The sequence below is a fragment of the Zalophus californianus genome, chromosome 4, assembly GCF_009762305.2.
Source record: "Zalophus californianus isolate mZalCal1 chromosome 4, mZalCal1.pri.v2, whole genome shotgun sequence".
NCBI classification, from domain to species: Eukaryota; Metazoa; Chordata; class Mammalia; order Carnivora; family Otariidae; genus Zalophus; species Zalophus californianus.
Genome location: NC_045598.1, coordinates 42086580 through 42106021, shown reverse-complemented (window position 1 = coordinate 42106021; position 19442 = coordinate 42086580). Strand labels below are relative to the sequence as shown.

At 46.1% G+C, this 19442-nt stretch overlaps 2 protein-coding genes across 2 annotated transcripts in view; one reads left to right on the top strand and one right to left on the bottom strand.

Annotated features, from left to right (window-relative positions):
- LOC113913042 (ubiquitin-like protein 5) overlaps positions 1–17424 on the top strand; it is a 34076-nt gene extending 16652 nt beyond the window's left edge. Inside the window, exon 2 of the mRNA XM_027576988.1 lies at positions 17046–17424. Within this exon, the coding sequence (XP_027432789.1) occupies positions 17137–17358 (222 nt within the window). The 5' untranslated portion in view covers positions 17046–17136 and the 3' untranslated portion in view covers positions 17359–17424. The remainder of the gene's footprint in view (positions 1–17045) is intronic.
- GPX7 (glutathione peroxidase 7) lies at positions 1546–10406 on the bottom strand. Its single transcript, XM_027576957.2, has 3 exons — positions 9327–10406; positions 4514–4775; positions 1546–2527 (listed from the first exon to the last, which is right to left on the bottom strand). The coding sequence occupies exons 1-3, from the start codon at positions 9711–9713 to the stop codon at positions 2364–2366; spliced, it is 813 nt and encodes a 270-aa protein (XP_027432758.1). The 5' UTR covers positions 9714–10406; the 3' UTR covers positions 1546–2363.
- Positions 17425–19442: the final 2018 nt, after the last annotated feature.

Sequence of the window (19442 nt, the reverse complement as noted above, 5' to 3'; positions counted from 1 at the left end):
AAAATTTTTTATTTTTAAGTAATCTCTACACCCAACATGGGGTTCGAACTTACAACCCCAAGATCAAAAGTCACATGCTGTACAGACTGAGCAGCCAGGCACCCCTAGACCAGATTTTTGTGTGTGTGCATGTATTCATTCTGTTTTACAAGTTGCCCTTTTTTCACTTTTGGACAACTTTTTCTATGGTAGCATACAGAAATTCTAGTTCATTCGTTTTGGGGCCCCTGGCTGGCTCAGTCAGTAGACCGTGTGACTCTTAGTCTCAGGGTTGTGAGTTCAAGCCCCACGTTGGGTGTAGAGATTACTTAAAAATAAAATATTTTAAAAAATCTAATTCATTCATTTAATTTTAATTTTTTTTTTATTTAAAAAAATGTTAAGTAATCTCTACACCCAACGTGGGGCTCAAACTCAACCCTGAGACCAAGAGTCTCATGGTCTACTGACTGAGCCAGTCAGGTGCCCCTAATTCATTTTTTTTAATAACTGTATTAGTATACCATTTGGATTTGTACCACAATTCATTATCAGACCATATTGATGGATACAGGGTTGCATCCAATTTTCACTATAATGAACAATGTACCTACATATTATTGTACATATATATTTGCACAGTTTGGGAGACTTCTAGGATGAGAAATGATGGATCAAAGGACATGAACATTTAGTTTTGTTTTTTTTATTTATTTTTTTTGAAGATTTTATTTATTTGAGAGAGAGAGAGAATGAGAGACAGAAAGCACTAGAGGGAGGAGGGTCAGAGGGAGAAGCAGACTCCCCGCTGAGCAGGGAGCCCGATGCGGGACTGGATCCCGGGACTCCAGGATCATGACCTGAGCCGAAGGCAGTCGCTTAACCAACTGAGCCACTCAGGGGCCCGAACATTTAGTTTTAAAAGATACTGCCAAATCACCCTCTAAAAACTTGTGCCAGTTCATTGTCCCACCAACAGTTACTATGAATGCCCATTTCCTCACATCCTTACCAACTATGGGTATTATCATTTAAAAAAATCTTTCCAGGGACACCTGGGTGGCTCATTGGGTTAAGTGTCTGCCTTCAGCTCAGGTCCCACATCACGCTCCTTGCTCAGTGGGGAGCCTGCTTCTCCCTCTGCCTGCCGCTCCCCCTGCTTGTGCACTCTCTCTCTCTCAAATAAATAAATAAAATCTTTAAAAAAAAATCTTTCCAACTTTAATGAGGCTGAATATCTTCTCATATCCTTATTATCCATCTACATTATCCTATGAATTATCTATTCATATCCTTTGCCTATTTGTTTTTTGTTTTTTTTTTATAAGTTCTGTTTGGCTCCTTTTTAAAAATTTATTTCTTTATTTTTTTAAAGATTTTTATTTATTTATTTGACAGAGAGAGACACAGAGAGACAGGGAACACAAGCGGGGGTAGTGGGAGAGAGAGAAGCAGGCTTCCCACCGAGCAGGGAGCCCGATGCAGGGCTCGATCCCAGGACCCTGGGATCATGACCTGAGCCGAAGGCAGACGCTTCACGACTGAGCCACCCAGGTGCCCCTCGTTTGCCTATTTGTTATTACAGTGTACTTTTGGTCAGTAAATTGCTATTGGGCAATAATGATTGGCTTGATAAAAAAAATTAGGAAGTCTTTGTACCAAATTGCTAACAGTATTTATTTACCTCCAGGGAGTGAGATATAGAAAATAAGGGGGATATCTTCATTTTTATTTTATATCATCCTGTATTATTTTACAATCTATTTGCATTACTTTTGTAATTTAAAAATATAATACAGAGGACAACAATTACAACAACAAATAAATCTTTGGCCTGGATTCTCAATGGCTGGAAATTCATGTTGGGCACAAGTTTTTATTGATTACAAGTTATTTTTTGGTTTATATGCAAAAAAAAAAAAACAAACCCCAAAAAAACAAAACCATTTACTGAATGCCTCCTAGTGAGCTGGCACTGCACTAGGCACTTTCATAGAGCTTTCATCCTCATCCTCACAACAGCCCTGTGAGGTAGGAATTGGTCCCATTTTACAGAGTTCTTAGTAGGCAGGAGATTATTGTTTGATATACTTCTATTTGCCACATGCTTTCATGGGCTAGAGGTTCTTACTGGCTGGTGATTCATTGGTCAAGAGCTATCATTGGCCAGGAGTTCCTATAGGTTGTTCTAAAACTCAAACAATCAAAATACTAGAAATTTTCCCCCATAGGAGTGATAGGGTAGGTGGGATAAAAATGGAGGAAAGAGAGTCCATAGGCCCTCCCTCCAAGCACCATTGAGCACCACTGAGTTTGCTTTGGTCACCCATTCAAGGTGGAGGATGGGGGGCTGGGATGGGACAGTGGGAGAGGAGAGAAAGTGGTTATAAGTCTTCTCGCTTCTTCAGGATGAGTTTCCTCACGAGTGCTGTGATCTGGGGCCTGATCTCTTCCACCGACACAGTTGGGTCCCAAGCCCCTACTACCTTTCCATCTGGGGCCACTAGGTACTTCCAGAAGTTCCAGGTGGGCTCCTTCCCAGAAGTCTCTAGAGAAAAAGGAAGAAGGAGAGCAAAGTGTGCTTCCCTGTGTCCCCTCTCCTGGAATTCCACTACCAGTGTCCATCCTTCCCTTGAAGCAGTGGTTCTATTAGTTAGAATTAACTAGAGAACTTTCAAAAAAATCCTGATGCCCATGGGGCACCTGGGTGGCTCAGTCAGTTAAGCGTCTGCCTTCAGCTCAGGTCATGATCTCGGGGTCCTGGGATCAAGCCCCAAATTGGGCTCCCTGCGCAGCGGGGAGTCTGCTTCTCCCTCTCTCTCTCTGCCCCTCCCCCCACCTGTGCATGCACTCTTTCTCGTTGTCTCTCTCTTTTTTTTTAAAGATTTTATTTATTTATTTGAGAGAGAGAGAATGAGAGATAGAGAGCACCAGAGGGAAGAGGGTCAGAGGGAGAAGCAGACTCCCTGCTAAGCAGGGAGCCCAATGTGGAACTCGATCCCGGGACTCCAGGATCATAACCTGAGCCGAAGGCAGTCGCTTAACCAACTGAGCCACCCAGGCGCCCTGTCTCTTTCAAATAAATAAATAAAATCTTTAAAACAAAACAAAACAAAATAAAATAAAATCCTGATGTCCAGTCCACCCGCCAGTCTACTTAAATCAGAATCTCTGGTGTTAAGATTCAGGCGTCAGTATTATTTAAAAGCTCTCCAGGAGATGCCACTATGGCCGCAAGGTTGAGAACTACTGCTGTAGGATTCTGTGAAATGCTTGATAAAGCAGTATCAGGTCCTCCTTTCTTAATGATCTCAAACTTCTGAATAATCTACACCCTATTCTCAAATGCAATCTTAATGGTTTCCAAATGTTAGTCTGTGGACTGGTTGCATCTGAATCATGGTGGTGGTGGTATGGTGGGGGTGGTTAAAATAAACAGATTCTTGGGCCCTGATTCAGTAGGTCTCAGTCTAAACCACTTTTAAGAGCCCCCCAGTTGCTTCTAAAACAGTGTTAGGTTTGATCTATAACTACGGGAACTGGAAAGGTACTAATAAAAACACATGGAGAAAAAAAGCAAGCATTAGGATTGACCCATAGAGCAAAATTCAAGTCAGCCTCAGTAAGGGATCTTCTGTTTGCTACACTGTTGTTTTTCATTTACTCCTCCAGGTGAATGCGGGGGTGGTGGTGAGGGATATGAAGGCAGTCAGAAGCATAGAATAGAAGGCAAAATGGAGCCCCCAATGGAAGAGAAAGGCCCAAGAGAGGAAACAGGGCCATACTAACAAGCTTGGCCCATGACCCCATCTTGTGGTTCTTAGGCTCCTGGGGGTGCAGAAGGGATCTATTTCTGAAATATTAATATCTGGTATTTTTGGCTCTGAAGGTTTCCCTCTCATGGTCTACAAACTTGGCCCCTAACTTAGGACAGGAGATACCTGTCAGCCATCTCGGTCAGCCTTCTCCAGGCATGTGGCATCCCGTCTGTGCCTTGGTTTCCCTATCCTAAGTCCATAATTCACATTGACTAAATCTGAGGGCCCAGTCTCTCTTTTTTTTTAAAGATTTTATTTATTTATTTGAGAGAGAGAGAGCACATGAGAGGGGGGAGGGTCAGAGGGAGAAGCAGTCTCCCTGCTGAGCAGGGAGCCTGATGCAGGACTCGATCCAGGGACTACAGGATCATGACCTGAGCCGAAGGCAGTCGCTTAACCAACTGAGCCACCCAGGCGCCCGCCCAGTCTCCTTTTAAGAAACCCTGCGTATGAAAACAGGATCCCAGAGAAGTCTACAAGAGTAACTCTGAGGGAGAACCTCAAGGCAGCGCGGCAGGGTGGGGGTTAGTAATATTCTCGGGCAGGAATACATCTCAGCTCATCCTCAAAGATTAGTGCTGGAACAGACCAGGAGCCTACATGCAGGGATCTGGAAGGGGCCCCAGGTCACCCAGCCAGCCAGTGGCTTCTGCCTGCCCCAGGGAGCCATGACCTCAGTCAGCTATGGGAAGATGAGGGAAAGGATCAGGACTCACGGATCAGGTACTTGAAGGCAGGGTGGGCACCAGTGCCTGTGACTGCGACCTTGCTAAACATGGGAAAAGAAACACTGTAGGTGCGGCGGGCAAAGCTCTCGATCTCCTTGTTGGTATCAGGCTCCTGCTGGCCGAACTGGTTGCAGGGGAAGGCAAGCACATTGAAGTGGTGGGGCCCCAGGTCCCGTTGCAGCTGCTGCAAGGCTCGGTAGTGCTGGTCCGTGAAGCCGCACTCGCTAGCCACATTCACCACCAGGGACACCTGGTTGGCAAAAACAAAACCCAGACACATACACAACCCAGTGATTAGTCATGCACTTGTACATGACCTGACATGCCCACACGGTGACCACCCCCAACAATTAATGCTTTCTCATGTATACAAGGGCACAATGTATACATACATAAGCGTGCAACCCTCTCACAGATACATGAACACATGCATGCAGGCACTAATGAAATCAAACATGCAGGGGCTACAGATTATGTGTGCATACACATCCATGAACATTAATGAGAATAGGAATACAATATCTATAAATGGGGATGCATATGCCCCAAGATACAAAAATACATCAGCACACATCACACATGCCCACAAACACACACAACACATAGAGAGAGAGGTGCACACGCTGGTGAGCTCACATCACGAGGTAATGTAGGGGAGTAGAAAGGCAGATCTGGGTTCAATTTCTGGCTCAGTCAACTGGCACTCATCACTTTACATGGTCTCCCTTGTAATAAACCCACTGTGAACCCACTGAAGGCAGGAGCTATGTCTGCTTCACGCCTGGGCTTGACATATGGAAAAAAAAGCAGAAAGTGTGTGCTCAATGAGTAAGTTAATGTGCACACATTACACAGTCATCTGCACGGGTATATAGACAGACATGGGTTTTCTTCATAAAAGGACCCCACGGCAATCCATCCCATTTTGCCCCTCTCCCTCCAGCACACAAATATCACTTTCTTGAGTCACTAGACTAATCCTTAAATTTATTATCACCTTATAATAAATGCATTTATTTATAGCCTTTAGGTGATAAATACAAAGCTGGCTGATGGAACTCAATTATAATACTGCAATTAGAACTTTGGCACCAAGGCTGTTTTTAGCTTCTAGTTATACATTGTTAAAGAATTCTTAAATCTTACCCTGTGTCTGGGCAGCCCAGCCCCACCCCCTTGGCCACTTTTTTGGAAGAGCAGGGATTATACTAGCTGGCTCCGTAAAGAGGGCTACCTCCCAGAGGCAGCCTGGCACTGGACATGCACAGGCACAAACTGCTCAGGCTACACAGGGTTTCTCAACCTCAGCACTATGGACATTCTGGGCCAGATAATTCTTTATTATGCAGGGGCTGTCCTATTCATTGTAGGGAGTTTAGCATCATCCCTGGCCTCTACCCACTAGATGTCTAGTTTTGACAGTCAAAAATGTCTCCAAACATTGCTGTATGTCTCCTAGAGTAGTTGAGAACTACTTGGCTAGATGATGAGAACTGTTGAGTTACAACTCCCCTACCTGCCTCCACCAGATAAGAAAGGACCCATCCTATGGGGCCACAGGCCATTAGGACAGCCTCCCTCATTTGTGTCAGCATGTCATATTCTGCCTGTGGTGGTAAGAAACTAGGACCCTTAGCTCCCTTCCCTAGTTAGTGGTCTTCCTCTTCTCTGCTGGATCCCTGGGCAATGAGAACATTAAAGATTGCTTATTTTTAACCTACATCTTGTGCGTCTGCCCACTCTTTTGGAAGGAGGGAAATTCTGCTTCTAGTTCCATACCTGAAACCAAAAAGTTTATCCTTAAAGTGACCAAAACAAGGATAGACAGACACACCCAAATACAGTTAATTTACATATATATATAATCAAACATAGGTATAGACTCAGGTGTGTGCATAGAAGTAAACAAACCATTTGCACACATGATACACTCAGGCCCACATGTACGTAAGCTCACACCCTAGACAAGCACATTCGCAGGTGGTCACCTATTCACCCATACTCAACACTGGTCTAAATGACAGCCTTCCCATATAGCCTGAGGGCACAAACCATACAATCTTGCTCATGGCTTTGTCTCCAGGGTTGGACCCAGTGCCACACAGGTACTGGGAGCCAGTAAACCTTTTTCAATTTTTTAAAAAAGACTGTGGTAAAATACACATAATGAGCCAGTAATTATTTACAAGTGAATGAATGACTCTACTGTCTAAATGGTAGATCCATCTTGGGTTAACTCACAGAATCCTTTACAGCTTCCCTGGACTGACTATTCCTGGTTTCCGTTTAAACCTGGCAGTTAAGGGCTTGGGCTTTGGAGCTGGACTGCCTGGGTTCAAATTCTGACTCTATCTCTTAGTAGGTATGTGACTCTGTTTTTTTTGTTTGTTTCAATTTCTTTCGGATTGATTTCTTGGCTTCTCACTCCCATGCTTTTAAGGATTTACCAATGACCTAGAGTATTAAAACACTCAGAATTCTGAGATCACTTCTCTGGGTCATTTTTCTCCAAGATTTCTCTTCCTCACATTCTGAGTGTCTCATTACTTCTGAAAATAAATAGACTTTGTTTTATTTATGTCTTAGCACTTAGTACCACTGTACTAGGAATTACCTTGTTCATTTCTCTGTTCCTGTTTATTGTCTCTCTCTTTTCCATTTCATATAAGCTCTGGTAAAGTGGAAACTTAGTCTGTTTTGTTCACCACTGTATCCCAAGGACCGGCCTAGTACTTAGCATACAGTAGGTGCTCAATAATAATGAATGAATGAATAGCAGAGCTGGTCAAGTGCTAACCTGGGGCTCTCTGTCAAGCTGCACTAGAAGGAAGGAAAGACCTGACTGGGAATGGGCCCTACTCTTACAGGCTCTTTGTCCTCAGTCCTGGATGAATTTCTTGCTGGGGCCCACCAAACACAGGTATAGAGCATGCTACCAAGTGCTTCTGATGTAGGAAAATATTGAGGTTCGGTGCTGACAGCCAAGAAAGAATTCTTGAGATGTCTTTGGTGCAAAAAGGTACTTTTATTCAAGCAGGAGGACAGGACCCATGGGCAGAAAGCTGCTCTGGGGTCATGAGAAGTGGCTGATTATATACTTTCCAGTTGAGAGGGGGTTAGGGATAGCCCAAGCCTCCAGGGTAATTTGGAAACAAGGTTTCCAGGATCCCAAGGGGCTAGCCATTGTTGGGAAAAGGTCATTTATTACTGTTCAGTAAAAACTCAGTCATGAGACCCTTCAGATGTGTATCAGTGGGTCATTGGCTTGGAGGATGATTGCTAACATCTATCTTGGAGGGTAGAGATACAGGAAGTTTCCAAAGAAATTTTTATATGTTCAAGTAGATTCACAGGCTCCTGCGGGGTCAGGCTAAGATTGCCTTTTGTCCTTAGCAAAGTGTCAGCATCGAGGCAAGCTGAACTCCTAGAAAAAGGTCACTCTACCTGTTTCAAGACTTGTCGATGGGCTGTAGGCAGTAAGGAAATTTAATTTTTTCTTTTGCCTTTGTTTCCCACATCCCTCCCACACTGTCATCTCATTTGAAATTCACAACACCTTGAGGGACAATCCATACAAGGAATATTGCCTCCAGGACCCCCAGTGTAACTGGGCACTGTAAGGCTGAGAAAGTGCTTTCTTCACGAAAGACTTCCTCCCAGGAGAAGAATGCTGATAGCCATTTTTGTGTGGTCCTTCCAAATCTGGATGCTGTACCTATGTGTCCTTTACCAACTCCCCACCTTTCCCACACCAAGGCCCTACCTAGGTTCATCTTTTTTTCTTTTAGTCTCAGGTCCATCTTGAGAAATGGACTTTGAGCGCTCTTCATTACACACAGGGCGGTATCTAGGCCTCTGAATATAGTGTTCAAGGCCCCTCGGGCTGTCCTTACTCACTTCAGCCTCATCTTCTACCACTAAGCCTCATGCTTTAAACTCCTGCAAGCAGAATGCTTGAAGCCCCCACATCCCTCCTCCATCCTTCTTGCTGTTTGCTTCTGATCTTTGGTATGAACAGTTCTTTGCCTGGAATGCTCTTCTTGGTCTTGCCAAAACTCACTCTTGTTTCAAAGACTCACCCAGGCACATTTTCTCTCTGAGTCCTCTCTGAGCTGAGATTCCTTCTTGATAAGGAGACAGCAGTTAGCCTGGGTGACTCTTACAGCTCAGCCCCCGCTGCCATCTTAGGAGTTTGCCTAGAGAAGCCCACAGATGGATGGGTGATTCTCCTCCAGGCTCTGTGCTTTCTAGAGCTGTGTGACCCTATGCAAATACCTTCCTTTTCTCTAGTGTCCCATCTAAAGGAAGATCTGTGTACGGTCCCCGTGCATCTGAACTGATAACTCCCCCTGCACTGCACATGCATTTTCACAATGCTCACATTGAACTCAATCATCAGCAACAATCCCAGCTCCCGGACGCGGAAACTAGGGGTGGGAGAGACAAAGGCGGCAGGACGCTAGGGCTTCTTTTCGACCCGTGCGTGACAAAGGCTGGGCCGAGGCGAGCAGCCTCTGGGAGAGGTCAGGACTCCAAAGCGCAAAGTCGCTGGGAGGGAAATCGGCGTCGGCTGGGGGAGTCTCGGGTTTCACGGCGCGCCGGGGGCCCTGCCACGTCGTCGCGGGACAGACCCAGCGCAGGATCTGGGGGCGCCGCACCCCGTGGGAAATGCCTGGGATGGTGGGAGCCAGGGCAGGGCTGCGGAGCCCCGTCGGAGCCACACCCGCAGGGTCGCGGGCCGCAGGGTTCGAGCACCAGGCCCTGTCGGGGCGGCGCTGAGGCCCCGCGGGCGGACACTCACCGAGCCGCGGTACTTCTCCAGTGACACCAACTTGCCCCGGATGTTGACCGCCTTGAAGTCGTAGAAGTCCTGCTCCCGCTGCGCGCAGGCCGCGGCCGACAGGAGCAGCCACGCCGCCACCACTGCAGCCACCATGACTGGCTCCCGAGCTGGCGGCGCTGCGAGGGCAAAATCGAGGCGGGGGGATCCAGCGTGGGGGGCGGGCGGAGGCGGCTCCGGCGCCGGGCGGCTGGGGCGGCTGGACGCGCCCCCTCGCCTTCTGCCCCGCTGGCGCTGGAGCACCGGGCTCTGGACCTCAGTCTCCCCGGCTGCACAGCGGGAGTGTCCGACTGCGTGCCGGTTCCCCGACCCCAGAGTCATGGTTTGGGGATTCTGACCAGAGACCATTCCGAGCAGTTGCAGTGAGGCTCCGTCTCGTTGCAGGATGCGGCGACTTGGTAGGGAAAGGAAGGTGAAAAACTGGATCTGAGAGCTCGGCTTTTAATGAGCTCAGGGGCCTTAAGCTGGTCACGCTACTTCTCTGGGGTTCAGCTTCTCCCTCTGTTCAGTGGAGCTAGCTAGCCTCCCTTGCTGACGCACCCGGACAATATAGAATGGGAGTAATAGAAAAATGGAGGTGAAACTGACGGGAGAAAAAGAAACAAAGGCCAGACTTTGCTGCTGCTGGGGGTCTGCAGGCAGAAACCCTGAGGCTTACAGATTGTAACACTCCTACAGCTCTCTCAAGGACTTCCTTTATTGCTTTACCGTTACAGCTTTGCTCTTATTAGTGTCACTTTCCCCAATAGCTGTAAACACTCCCCAAGATATATTTGCAATTACCTCCTGAGCATATGGCCCACTGATAGACATCTGAAGGGTCTCATGACTGATGTTTTACTAGGCAGTAGTAAATAAACTTATCTTAGCAGCAGCTAGCCCCCTCAAGGTCCTGAAAGCTTTACTTCCAAATTCCTTAGAGACTGTCGCCATCCTTAACCCCCACTAACTAAAAAGGGTATCATCAGTCACTCCTCACAACCCCAGTGCAGCTCTTTCTGTCCACAGGTCCTGTCCCCATGCCTTAATAAAACCACCTTTTTGCACCGAAAACGTCTCAAGAATTCTTTCTTGACTGTTTGCTCCTGGTCCATCTCTCTTCAAAATGCTTTGTCAGCTGAATGGTGCCTACAAACTTTAGGTGAATGAATATATGTTCCCTGAAGGGGATGGCACAGAGAAAGGGAAGAGAAGACAGAGGCCCTGTTGCAGGTTGGGTTTTGGGGAAGCAGATTCTGAGACGGAGGTTACTGTGCAGGAATTTATGAGGGCTCACCCTTGGAATCAACACCTGTGGAAGGGAGGGAGGGAACAGGAGTGGGCCCAAGTTCGGAGCTCCTTTGCAGGCCTGAGGACAGTCTTGGCTGACCCCATGCAGACTCTGGAGCTAGAATGGCCCATCAGAATAGGCCCCAGATAAGCTAAAATGGCCAGGCCAGGACTTTATATCCCTGCATCACCAGTAGCTGGATGTGGGGCCACCTGGGAAGGGCGTGACAGGAGCCAAGGTGACTCTGTCCCTGGAGGGGCTAACAGTCAAAGGTTTTCCACTGACAGCCCTCCCAGCAGTTGGTGTCTCAGCTCTTAACTGCTGGGGAATCTGAGCAGCACGTCACAGTGTCTCCCATACTCAGAAAACCCTTACCGAGCCCCACAAAGTGCCCAGCACGGTGCTGGGTGCTGATGCTGTCCTAGCTCTTTGGGAGCTCACAGGCTGCTGTGAGAGTGTAGCCGGGGCACAGGGGTGCAAGAGCACCTGGCTCCAGGGGCCCCAAACAGACCAAGTTGGGCCACTTGTTACTGACAAAATCCAAAGGCAAAGAGATGAGTGGTGGTGAAACGAGAAAGGAGTTTATTTCAGGAAGGCCAACACCGGGAAGACAGAGGACTAGAGTCTCGAAGACGGTCTCCAAAGTGCCAAAAGTACTTCCAGATTTATATATGGAAAATGTGGGGCAAAAGTGGGTGGGTACATGCAGGTAGGAAGTGGCAGTCAAATTGATCGTTGTCTTGGAGTCAGTCATGGTCAGGGTCTTGCTGGCTCGTGGCAGTCCTGATCGCTTGAAGGGGTGGCTTGGGTTCCTTTGCCTGGAAGGTTTCCATCTGAGCCAGGAGACAAACTGGAAAAAAGAACCCAACTGGAAAATTCGAGGTCAAAATGGAGGCAGCCGAAGTCCTCTTTCATGAGAAACCAGGTAAACTGGAGATTTGATGTAATGTGGTAAGGGCTAAGCACTCCTACAGCCACTCAACAAACACTTATTGAGTACCTGGTCTATGCCAGGTTCTGCTCTAGGTGCCTCTTAGGCAGTGATGAACAAGACAGCATGGTCCCTACCCAGGGGGAGACAGGTATTAACTAATTCATAAATAGGTCTATAATTACTACTGTGTTAAGTACCACCTAAACTAGCCTGGTGGGGGAAGCGGAGTCAGGCAAGGAGGGCTTCCCAGAGGAAAGAAAGTTTGAGCCGCACTCTGAAGAATAAGTAGAAAGTAGCCAGTTGAAGCAAGGAAGCAAGTGCAAAGGTCCTGAGGGAGAGAGAAACACGGTGCATTGAGAAGCAAAGAAGGCTAGTCTGGCTGGAGCAGAGAGAGCAAAGGGTGAGAGAGGAAGGTACTGTGGCAGGTAAGGGTGAGGTCACATAGTACCGGGTAGGCCACAATAAAGGGTATGGTCTTTAAGCCAAGAAATGAGGGTGATTGGTTATTTATTTATTGTTATTTATTTATCTTTTTTTTCCTTTTAGAAGGGGAGAGAGGAGGGGCAGAGGGAGAGAAAGAATCTTAAGCAAGCTCCACACCCAGCATGGGTCTTGAACTCATGACCCTGAGATCAGGACCTGAGCTGAAATCAAGAGTCAGCGCTTAGCTGACTGAGCCACCCAGGTGCCCACTGTTGTTATTTAAAGCAGGGGTGTCGGGCGCCTGGGTGGCTTAGTTGGTTAGGCGACTGCCTTCGGCTCAGGTCATGATCCCGGAGTCCTGGGATCGAGTCCCACATCAGGCTCCCTGCTTAGCAAGGAGCCTGCTTCTCCCTCTGACCCTCCCCCCTCTCATGTACTCTCTCTCTCTCATTCTCGCTCTCTCAAATAAATAAATAATCTTTAAAAAAAAAAAAAGCAGGGGTGTCTAAGGATGTAGAAAGATCCCTCTGGATGTTTCAAAGAGAGTGGATAGAAACAGGAAAGAGCACATGTGTTCTAGGCACTGAGGTAAAGGAAACTCTGGGTTTTTAAGGCCTAGAGGCAGTTGCTAACTTAGTAGTCAGGAAAGTCTTCCTGGAGGTGGTAACACTAGAATCATGTCTTCAAAGAGGAGTGGGAATTCTCCATTTTGGGGAAGGAGAGGGCAAAATGTCAGCCTGAGAGAGCAGGGTCTGTGAAGGCACAGAGTCTTCACAAGAGTCTGCTTGGCTGTTGGGATGAGAAGGGTAGAGGGTAGGTGAGATTGGCGTGGTCATAAGGGGCCAGACGGAGAAGGGTCTTAAGTGCCAAGCCAAGGAGCTTGGACTTCACTCTGTGCTGTGACAGGCGAAGTTTTGGAGGGTGGGCACAAGATCACATAGTTAATGAAACTCAAATCCAGGCCTTCAAATTCAGAACATGGACACTTTCTGAACTGCCAAGGTGGCCTCTCTCTTCAAGAGCAGACAACATTATCAAGGAGAGGAGGAAAAGGAGAAAAGGTGCTCCTGGCAAGAGCCAAGACAGAAATAAGGTGCTCCTGCCATTCCCACTCCCTCCCCCACCTCCACCGTGGGAGCCTCGGGCCTGTGATGCTTCTATGGTATTAAATGGCTCCTGCTTTGCTCTGCCCCATGAAGATGTTGATCTCCCTTCCTGCCATCTGTCCCTTTCACTCAGCCTGTCCCTGGATGGCCCAATAACCATGAGTTCTCAAATTCTGCTCCATACAACTTAGAGTTTTGCAAGCTTGGCCAAGCTATTTCCTGTTAAAATCCAGATGGGAAGGCATTTCTACTAAGCAGGAAAAAAAAAATAGTGATGATGTTTCTCACTTAAATTTCTCTTCTGGGGCCTATCCTCCTCCCCTATTCATGTTTGGGAACCCAGCTCAGATATCACCCTCCTCTGGTACTACACTTAATCACTCTCTCTTCTCTGATGCCTTTGGAGCTAGTACATTTTCCTCTTGGTGGGCTGGTGATAATATTGTGTAGCTGTCTGTTTCCATGGCTATCTTCCCCATCAGCCATTGAGGCAGGCTGGACCATATCAGAATCATCATTGTCCCCCTGGCATACACTAGCTACTCAGTAAATATATTTATTTTTCTTAAACCTTCTGGTGACTTTTATTACTTGTCTATGCTAGAATCTGATATGAGATGCTATTGATTTTAGCTATCAGTGTATTTTCAGTTTATTCTCAGTCCACTATGAGTTTTTTGTGTTTCTGAAAGAGCACAGTTATTTCCAGGTGGTGTATCTATATAAGTGGGAGACCCACGGGCACACACAAATGCACACACAGTTAGCAGAGTGCCTGAAAGGGTAAGGGACTCACTCCTGGATATCCTGTACTCCTCTTCCCAATAATAAGCTCAAAGAAGCTTTTTGTGGGTATTTAGAATACTCATTAATGTTTTGTTCATTCATCAAATTATTGATCACCTACTATCTACAAAACACATTTTTTTTCAAGATTGTATTTATTTATTTGACAGAGAGAGAGTGAGAGAGCACAAGCAGGGGGAGCAGCAGAGGGAGAGGGAGAAGCAGATTCCCGACTGAGCAGGGAGCCCGATGCAGGGCTTGATCCCAGGACCCTGGGATCATGACCTGAGCTGAAGTCAGACATTTAACCGACTGAACCACCCAGGCACCCCAACAAAACACATTTTAGGGATTAGGAATATAGTAGTTAATAGGACAGACCAAAAAAAAAAAGAGACAATAGTTCTTTTTTTTTTAAGATTTATTTATTATTTATTTTGAGAGAGTGAGAATGAGAGAGAGAGAGAGTACATGAGAGGGGGAGGGTCAGAGGGAGAAGCAGACTCCCTGCTCGATCCCGGGACTCCAGGATCATGGCCTGAGCCGAAGGCAGCCGCTCAACCAACTGAGCCACCCAGGCGCCCAAGACAATAGTTCTTGAACTTACATTCTTGTAGGGGGAAAAAGACTAATAACGAAAATGTATAATATGAAGCATATAGTACATTAGATGGTGGTAACTGGGGAGAGGGATAGAGAATGTGGCGGTGAAGGGAGGGCGGGGGAGTGGGAGGGATTTCGCAACTTTAATTCAAATGATCAGGAGGCCTCACTGAGAAAGTGGCATTTGAGCAAAGACCTGAAGAAAGAGAGCAAACAATGGGGAGAACTAGTAGAAGAGCGACATTCCAGATAGAGGAAATAGCAAGTCCACAGGCCCTGTGGCAGGAGCATGCAGGTGTGTCTGGAGAACAGCAGAGGGGCTAGTGTGGCTGGAGTGGAACGGATGAGGGGAAGAGTAGCAGGGGATGACGCTAGAGAGGTAATGGGATGGGAGCAGGCCAATACTGTAGGGCCTTACAAGCCATTGTAAAGACACTGGCTTGGGATCTGAGATGTTAAGTCTAATTTAAAGAGTTTTAAGCAGGTGGGGTGCCTGGGTGGCTCAGTCCATTGAGCATCCGACTCTTGATTTTGGCTCAGGTCATGATTTCAGAGTCGTGGTGATGTAGTTTTTGAATGTTGGTGAGGTCCGGAGCCAATGGCCAAGAAAGAATTCTTGAGACATCTTTGGTGCAAAAAAGGTGGTTTTATTAAAAACCCGGGACAGGACTCAGTGGGCAGAAAAAGCTGCTGCCCTGGGATTCTGAGGATTGACTAATTACACACAGGGAAAAGGGAGGTTTTCAAAAGAACTTTTGTGGCTCAGATGGTTAAGCCTCTACCTTCCACTCGGGTCATAATCCCAGGGTCCTGGGATCGAGCCCACATCAGGCTCCCTGCTCAGCAGGAAGCCTGCTTCTCCCTCTCCCTCCTCTACTGTCCACCCTGCTTGTGCTCTCTCCCTCTCTCTGTCAAATAAATAAATAAAATTAAAAAAAAAAAGAACTTTTGTATGCTAAAGAGGACCTACAAAATACTAGAGGCCTTGTCATTGTCAAGTTAAGGTGGTTTTTCCCTCTAGTAAAGCATTAACATTAAGATAGTTGGGAGTTTCCTTCTGGAAGTTCGGTTATTGGTAACAATGCTTATTTTCTTGTAAATCCCTAAGACGTTTGTAAATGAGGGAGACTCCTGGTTTACTGGACTGTGATCTCTATCAGTTAACCATTTGTTTTTCCTTCCCTTAGCTTTAGGGCAGCCAGGAGTGCCTGAGGAATGTCACGTATAGCCCCCCTGGGAGTGGGGGGATTGCGGAGTGTCAGCTGTGTTTTGCCCTCAGCTTGCCTTCTGCTCCCTCATCAAGTGGGACTGAGCCCAGCACGGAGCTCTGTGCTCGGCTTGGAGTCCGCTTGTCCCTCTCCCTCTGCTCCTGCCCCGCTCGTGCTTTCTCTCTAGCGCGTGTGCGGGCACATGGGTGCACGCGGTTTCTCACTCTCAAATAAATAAGTAAAGTCTTTAAAAAAAATGAAAAAAGAAAAAAAAGAATTTTAAGCAGGGGAATGGCATTTCTAATTCATATTTTAACAGAATCACTCTGACTGCAGCACTGAAGTAAGGAGGCCAGTCAGGAGGCTATTGCAATAATCCATGTGAAGGAAAACTCAGGCTTAGACTAAAGTGATGGCAGTGGAGGTGGTGCAGAGTGGTCAGATTCTAAATATATTTTGAAAGTGGAGGCAAAAGGATTTCCTGATAGTTCGATGTAGGGTATGAAAGAAAGAGAAGAGTCGTGGATGGCTTTTTAAGGTTTTGCCCAGAGCAACTGGAAAAATTAAGTTTTGCCATTAATTGAGATGAAGATGCCTACAGTGGCAACTGGTTTGGGATGGAAAATCAAGAGCTCAGTTCTGGAGTTGCTTCTTAGTAGTGGTATGCTGGTAAATGTTTGACAACTGGTTCTCCAAGAAAAAAGGTGTGTGTGTGTGTGTGTGTGTGTGTGTGTATGCCTATATAAATTTATTATAAATGGACATATAGCACACAATTCACAAATAATAAAATTAGTAGTTCTCCATCTGTGGGAGATAGGTTCCAAGACCCACAGCAGATGTCTGAATCCAAGGGTAGTACTGAACCCTATATAAAACTATGTTTTGGGGGGCACCTGGGTAGCTCAGTTGGTTAAACGGCTGCCTTCGGCTCAGATCATGACCCTGGGGTCCTGGGATCGAGCCCCACATCCGGCTCCCTGCTCAGCGGAGAGCCTGCTTCTCCCTCTCCCTCTGCCTGCCACTCTGCCTGCTTGTGCTCTCTCTCTGTCAAATAAAGAAAATCTTTAAAAACAAAAAACTATGCTTTGGTATGCCTGGGTGGCTCAGCTGTTTAAGCGTCTGAATCTTGATTTCGGCTCAGGTCATGATCTCAGGGTCATGGGATTGAGCCATGTTAGACTCCATGCTCAGTGGGGAGTCAGCTTCTCTTCCTTTCCCTCTGCCCCCCTAAAAAAACAAAACAAAATGTTTTTTCCTATACATACATACCTGAGTTTAATTTATAAATAGGCGCAGTAAGAGATTAACAAGTACAAATAATAAAATAGAACAATTATAACAATATAGTATAAAAGTTGTGGACTCTGACCCCGGCTCCGCCCTCGAGCGAGGAGGTTGTGGCGTCGGCTGGTTCCAGGCATTTCGAGCTCCAGACAGGATGATCGAGGTTGTTTGCAACACCCGTCTAGGGAAGAAGGTCCGCGTTAAGTGCAACACTGATGACACCATCGGGGACCTTAAGAAGCTGATCGCAGCCCAAACTGGCACCTGTGGGAACAAGATCATCCTGAAGAAGTGGTACACGATTTTTAAGGACCATGTGTCTCTGGGGGACTATGAAATCCATGATGGGATGAACCTGGAGCTTTATTACCAATAGAGCAGAATTCCTTCCCCCTGTCAAGTCCCCTGCCTTACCCTCCCCTCTCCTCTTCCCTTCTTCCCCCATCCCTTCCTCTCCCACCCTCACCCCCACACTGGTATGGATGCTTGTTTTTAAAAACTCATGTTAATAAAATCTTAGAAGTTGCAAAAAAAAAAAAAAGGTGCGTGAATGTGGTCCTCTCAAAACATCTTGTACTGTATTTGTAGTCAGGTGCAAGGGTGCAAGAGCACCTGGCTCCAGGGGTCCCAAACAGACTGAGTTTGGCCACTTGTTGCTGACAAAATCCAAAGGCAGAGAGATGAATGGTGGTCAAACAAGAAAGGAGTTTATTTCAGAGAGGCCAACACCGGGAAGACAGCGGACTAGTTTGTCTCAAAGCCTGTCTTCGAAGTGTTGAAAATACCTAAAGGTTTCTATAAGGAAAATGTGGGACGGTGTGGGTGGGTACATGCAGGTGCACAATAAAGGTCAGGTTGATCATTATCTTGAGGTCAATCACCGGCAGGATCTTGCTGGCTCAGGGCAGTTCTCATTGCTTGAGGGGGTAGTTTGGGCTCCCATCAGGGGATGCTTTGCCCGCTGGGTCTTTTGCCTGAGTTAAGAGATGAGTGGGAAAGAGGAACTTCATCAGTGTGAAAGCACAGACTAAGGTCGCAATGCAGGTAGTTGACATCCTCTTTTATATTCACCCTTCTTGTGATGATGTGAGATAATAAAATGCCTATATGATGAGAGGAAGTGGGGCGAATGACTAGGCATTTATGATGTAGTGTTAGGTGACTATTGACCTCCTGATGGTACATCAGAAGGACTTTTTCCAGACTACAGTTGACCTGGATAAGTGATACTGCAGAAGGCAAAGCCTCAGGCAAGGGACGACTTTATATAATTCTCCTTATCATAAATTCCATATGGCCAATTTATTCTCACAGAATGCCTTCATTAATTTTTGCCAAACTTGTTTGTTTGCTTGTTTATTTTTTTTAATGAATTTTTAAAGCTATTTATTTAAGGAATCTCTACACCCAACATGGGGCTCGGATTCACGACCCCAAGATCAAGAATCTTGTGCTCTACAGACTGAGCCAGCCAGGCACCACGATTTTTGCCAAATTTGTATCTATAGCCAACTAATGGTTGCAATTGCCGAACAAGTATTGTTCCAAGGTTCAGCCATAAAAAAGAATGAAATCTTGCCATTTGCAATGGCATGTAATGAAAATGACCTCTTGAGTAGTATGCTAAGCAAAATAAGTCAGTCAGAGAAAGACTAATACCATATGATTTCACTCAAATGTACAATTAAAAAAAAAAAGGGACAACCCAAAAAGCTGACTCTTAACTATAGAGAACAAACAGATGGTCACCAGAGGGGAGGTGAGTGGGCAAAGGGGTGAAATAGGGAAGGGGATTAAGAGTATACTTACAGTGATGAGCACTGAGGAACATATAGAATTGGTGAATCACTATATTGTACACCTGAAACTGATATAACATTGTATGTTAACTATAGTAGAGTTAAATTAAAATTTAAAAGTATAGTTCTAAGGTGAATATTGGTTGATATTTGCTTACATTAATAGTAGGATGAAAGTAGGTATGCCTGGGTGGATTAGTTGATTGGGCGTCCTACTCTTGGCTTTGGCTCAGGTCATGGTCTTGGGGCCATGGGATGAAGCCCTGTCAGGCTCCTTACTTGGCACTGAGTATTCTTGGGATTCTCTCTCTCTCTCTCTCTCTGCTCCTCTCCCCACTTGCTCTCTCTCTTTCTCTCTCTCTCAAATAAATAAATAGAAAAAAATAAAATCTTTAAAATAGTAAGATGAAAGTGAAACAACAAAGACTTATGTTGGAACTTCACTAGTCAATGACACAAACTACTGCTTTGTTGACTCAGATAGTTGTTTTCCAACCCTGGAAGAATAGTTCCTCAAATTTTTTATGTTACTTACAGTGTAATAGCTACAGACACAATGCAATCTAAATTTAATCTGCATTATTAATATTTTTTACATTACTTTCTTAGGTATAGGCGATCAACAAAATAACAAGTCAAACTCTGATTGGTAGCATTTGCC

Bases quoted from the DNA above. Each gene is read 5' to 3' on its own strand.
- GPX7 (XM_027576957.2), bottom strand. From the start codon at position 9,713: ATGGTCTCTGGTCAGAATCCCCAAACCATGACTCTGGGGTCGGGGAAC. The intron at 4,776-9,326 runs GTGAGTGTCCGC...TTTGCCAACCAG, and splicing joins TGGAGAAGTACCGCGGCTCG to GTGTCCCTGGTGGTGAATGT. The intron at 2,528-4,513 runs GTGAGTCCTGAT...CTTTTTCTCTAG, and splicing joins TGCCTTCAAGTACCTGATCC to AGACTTCTGGGAAGGAGCCC.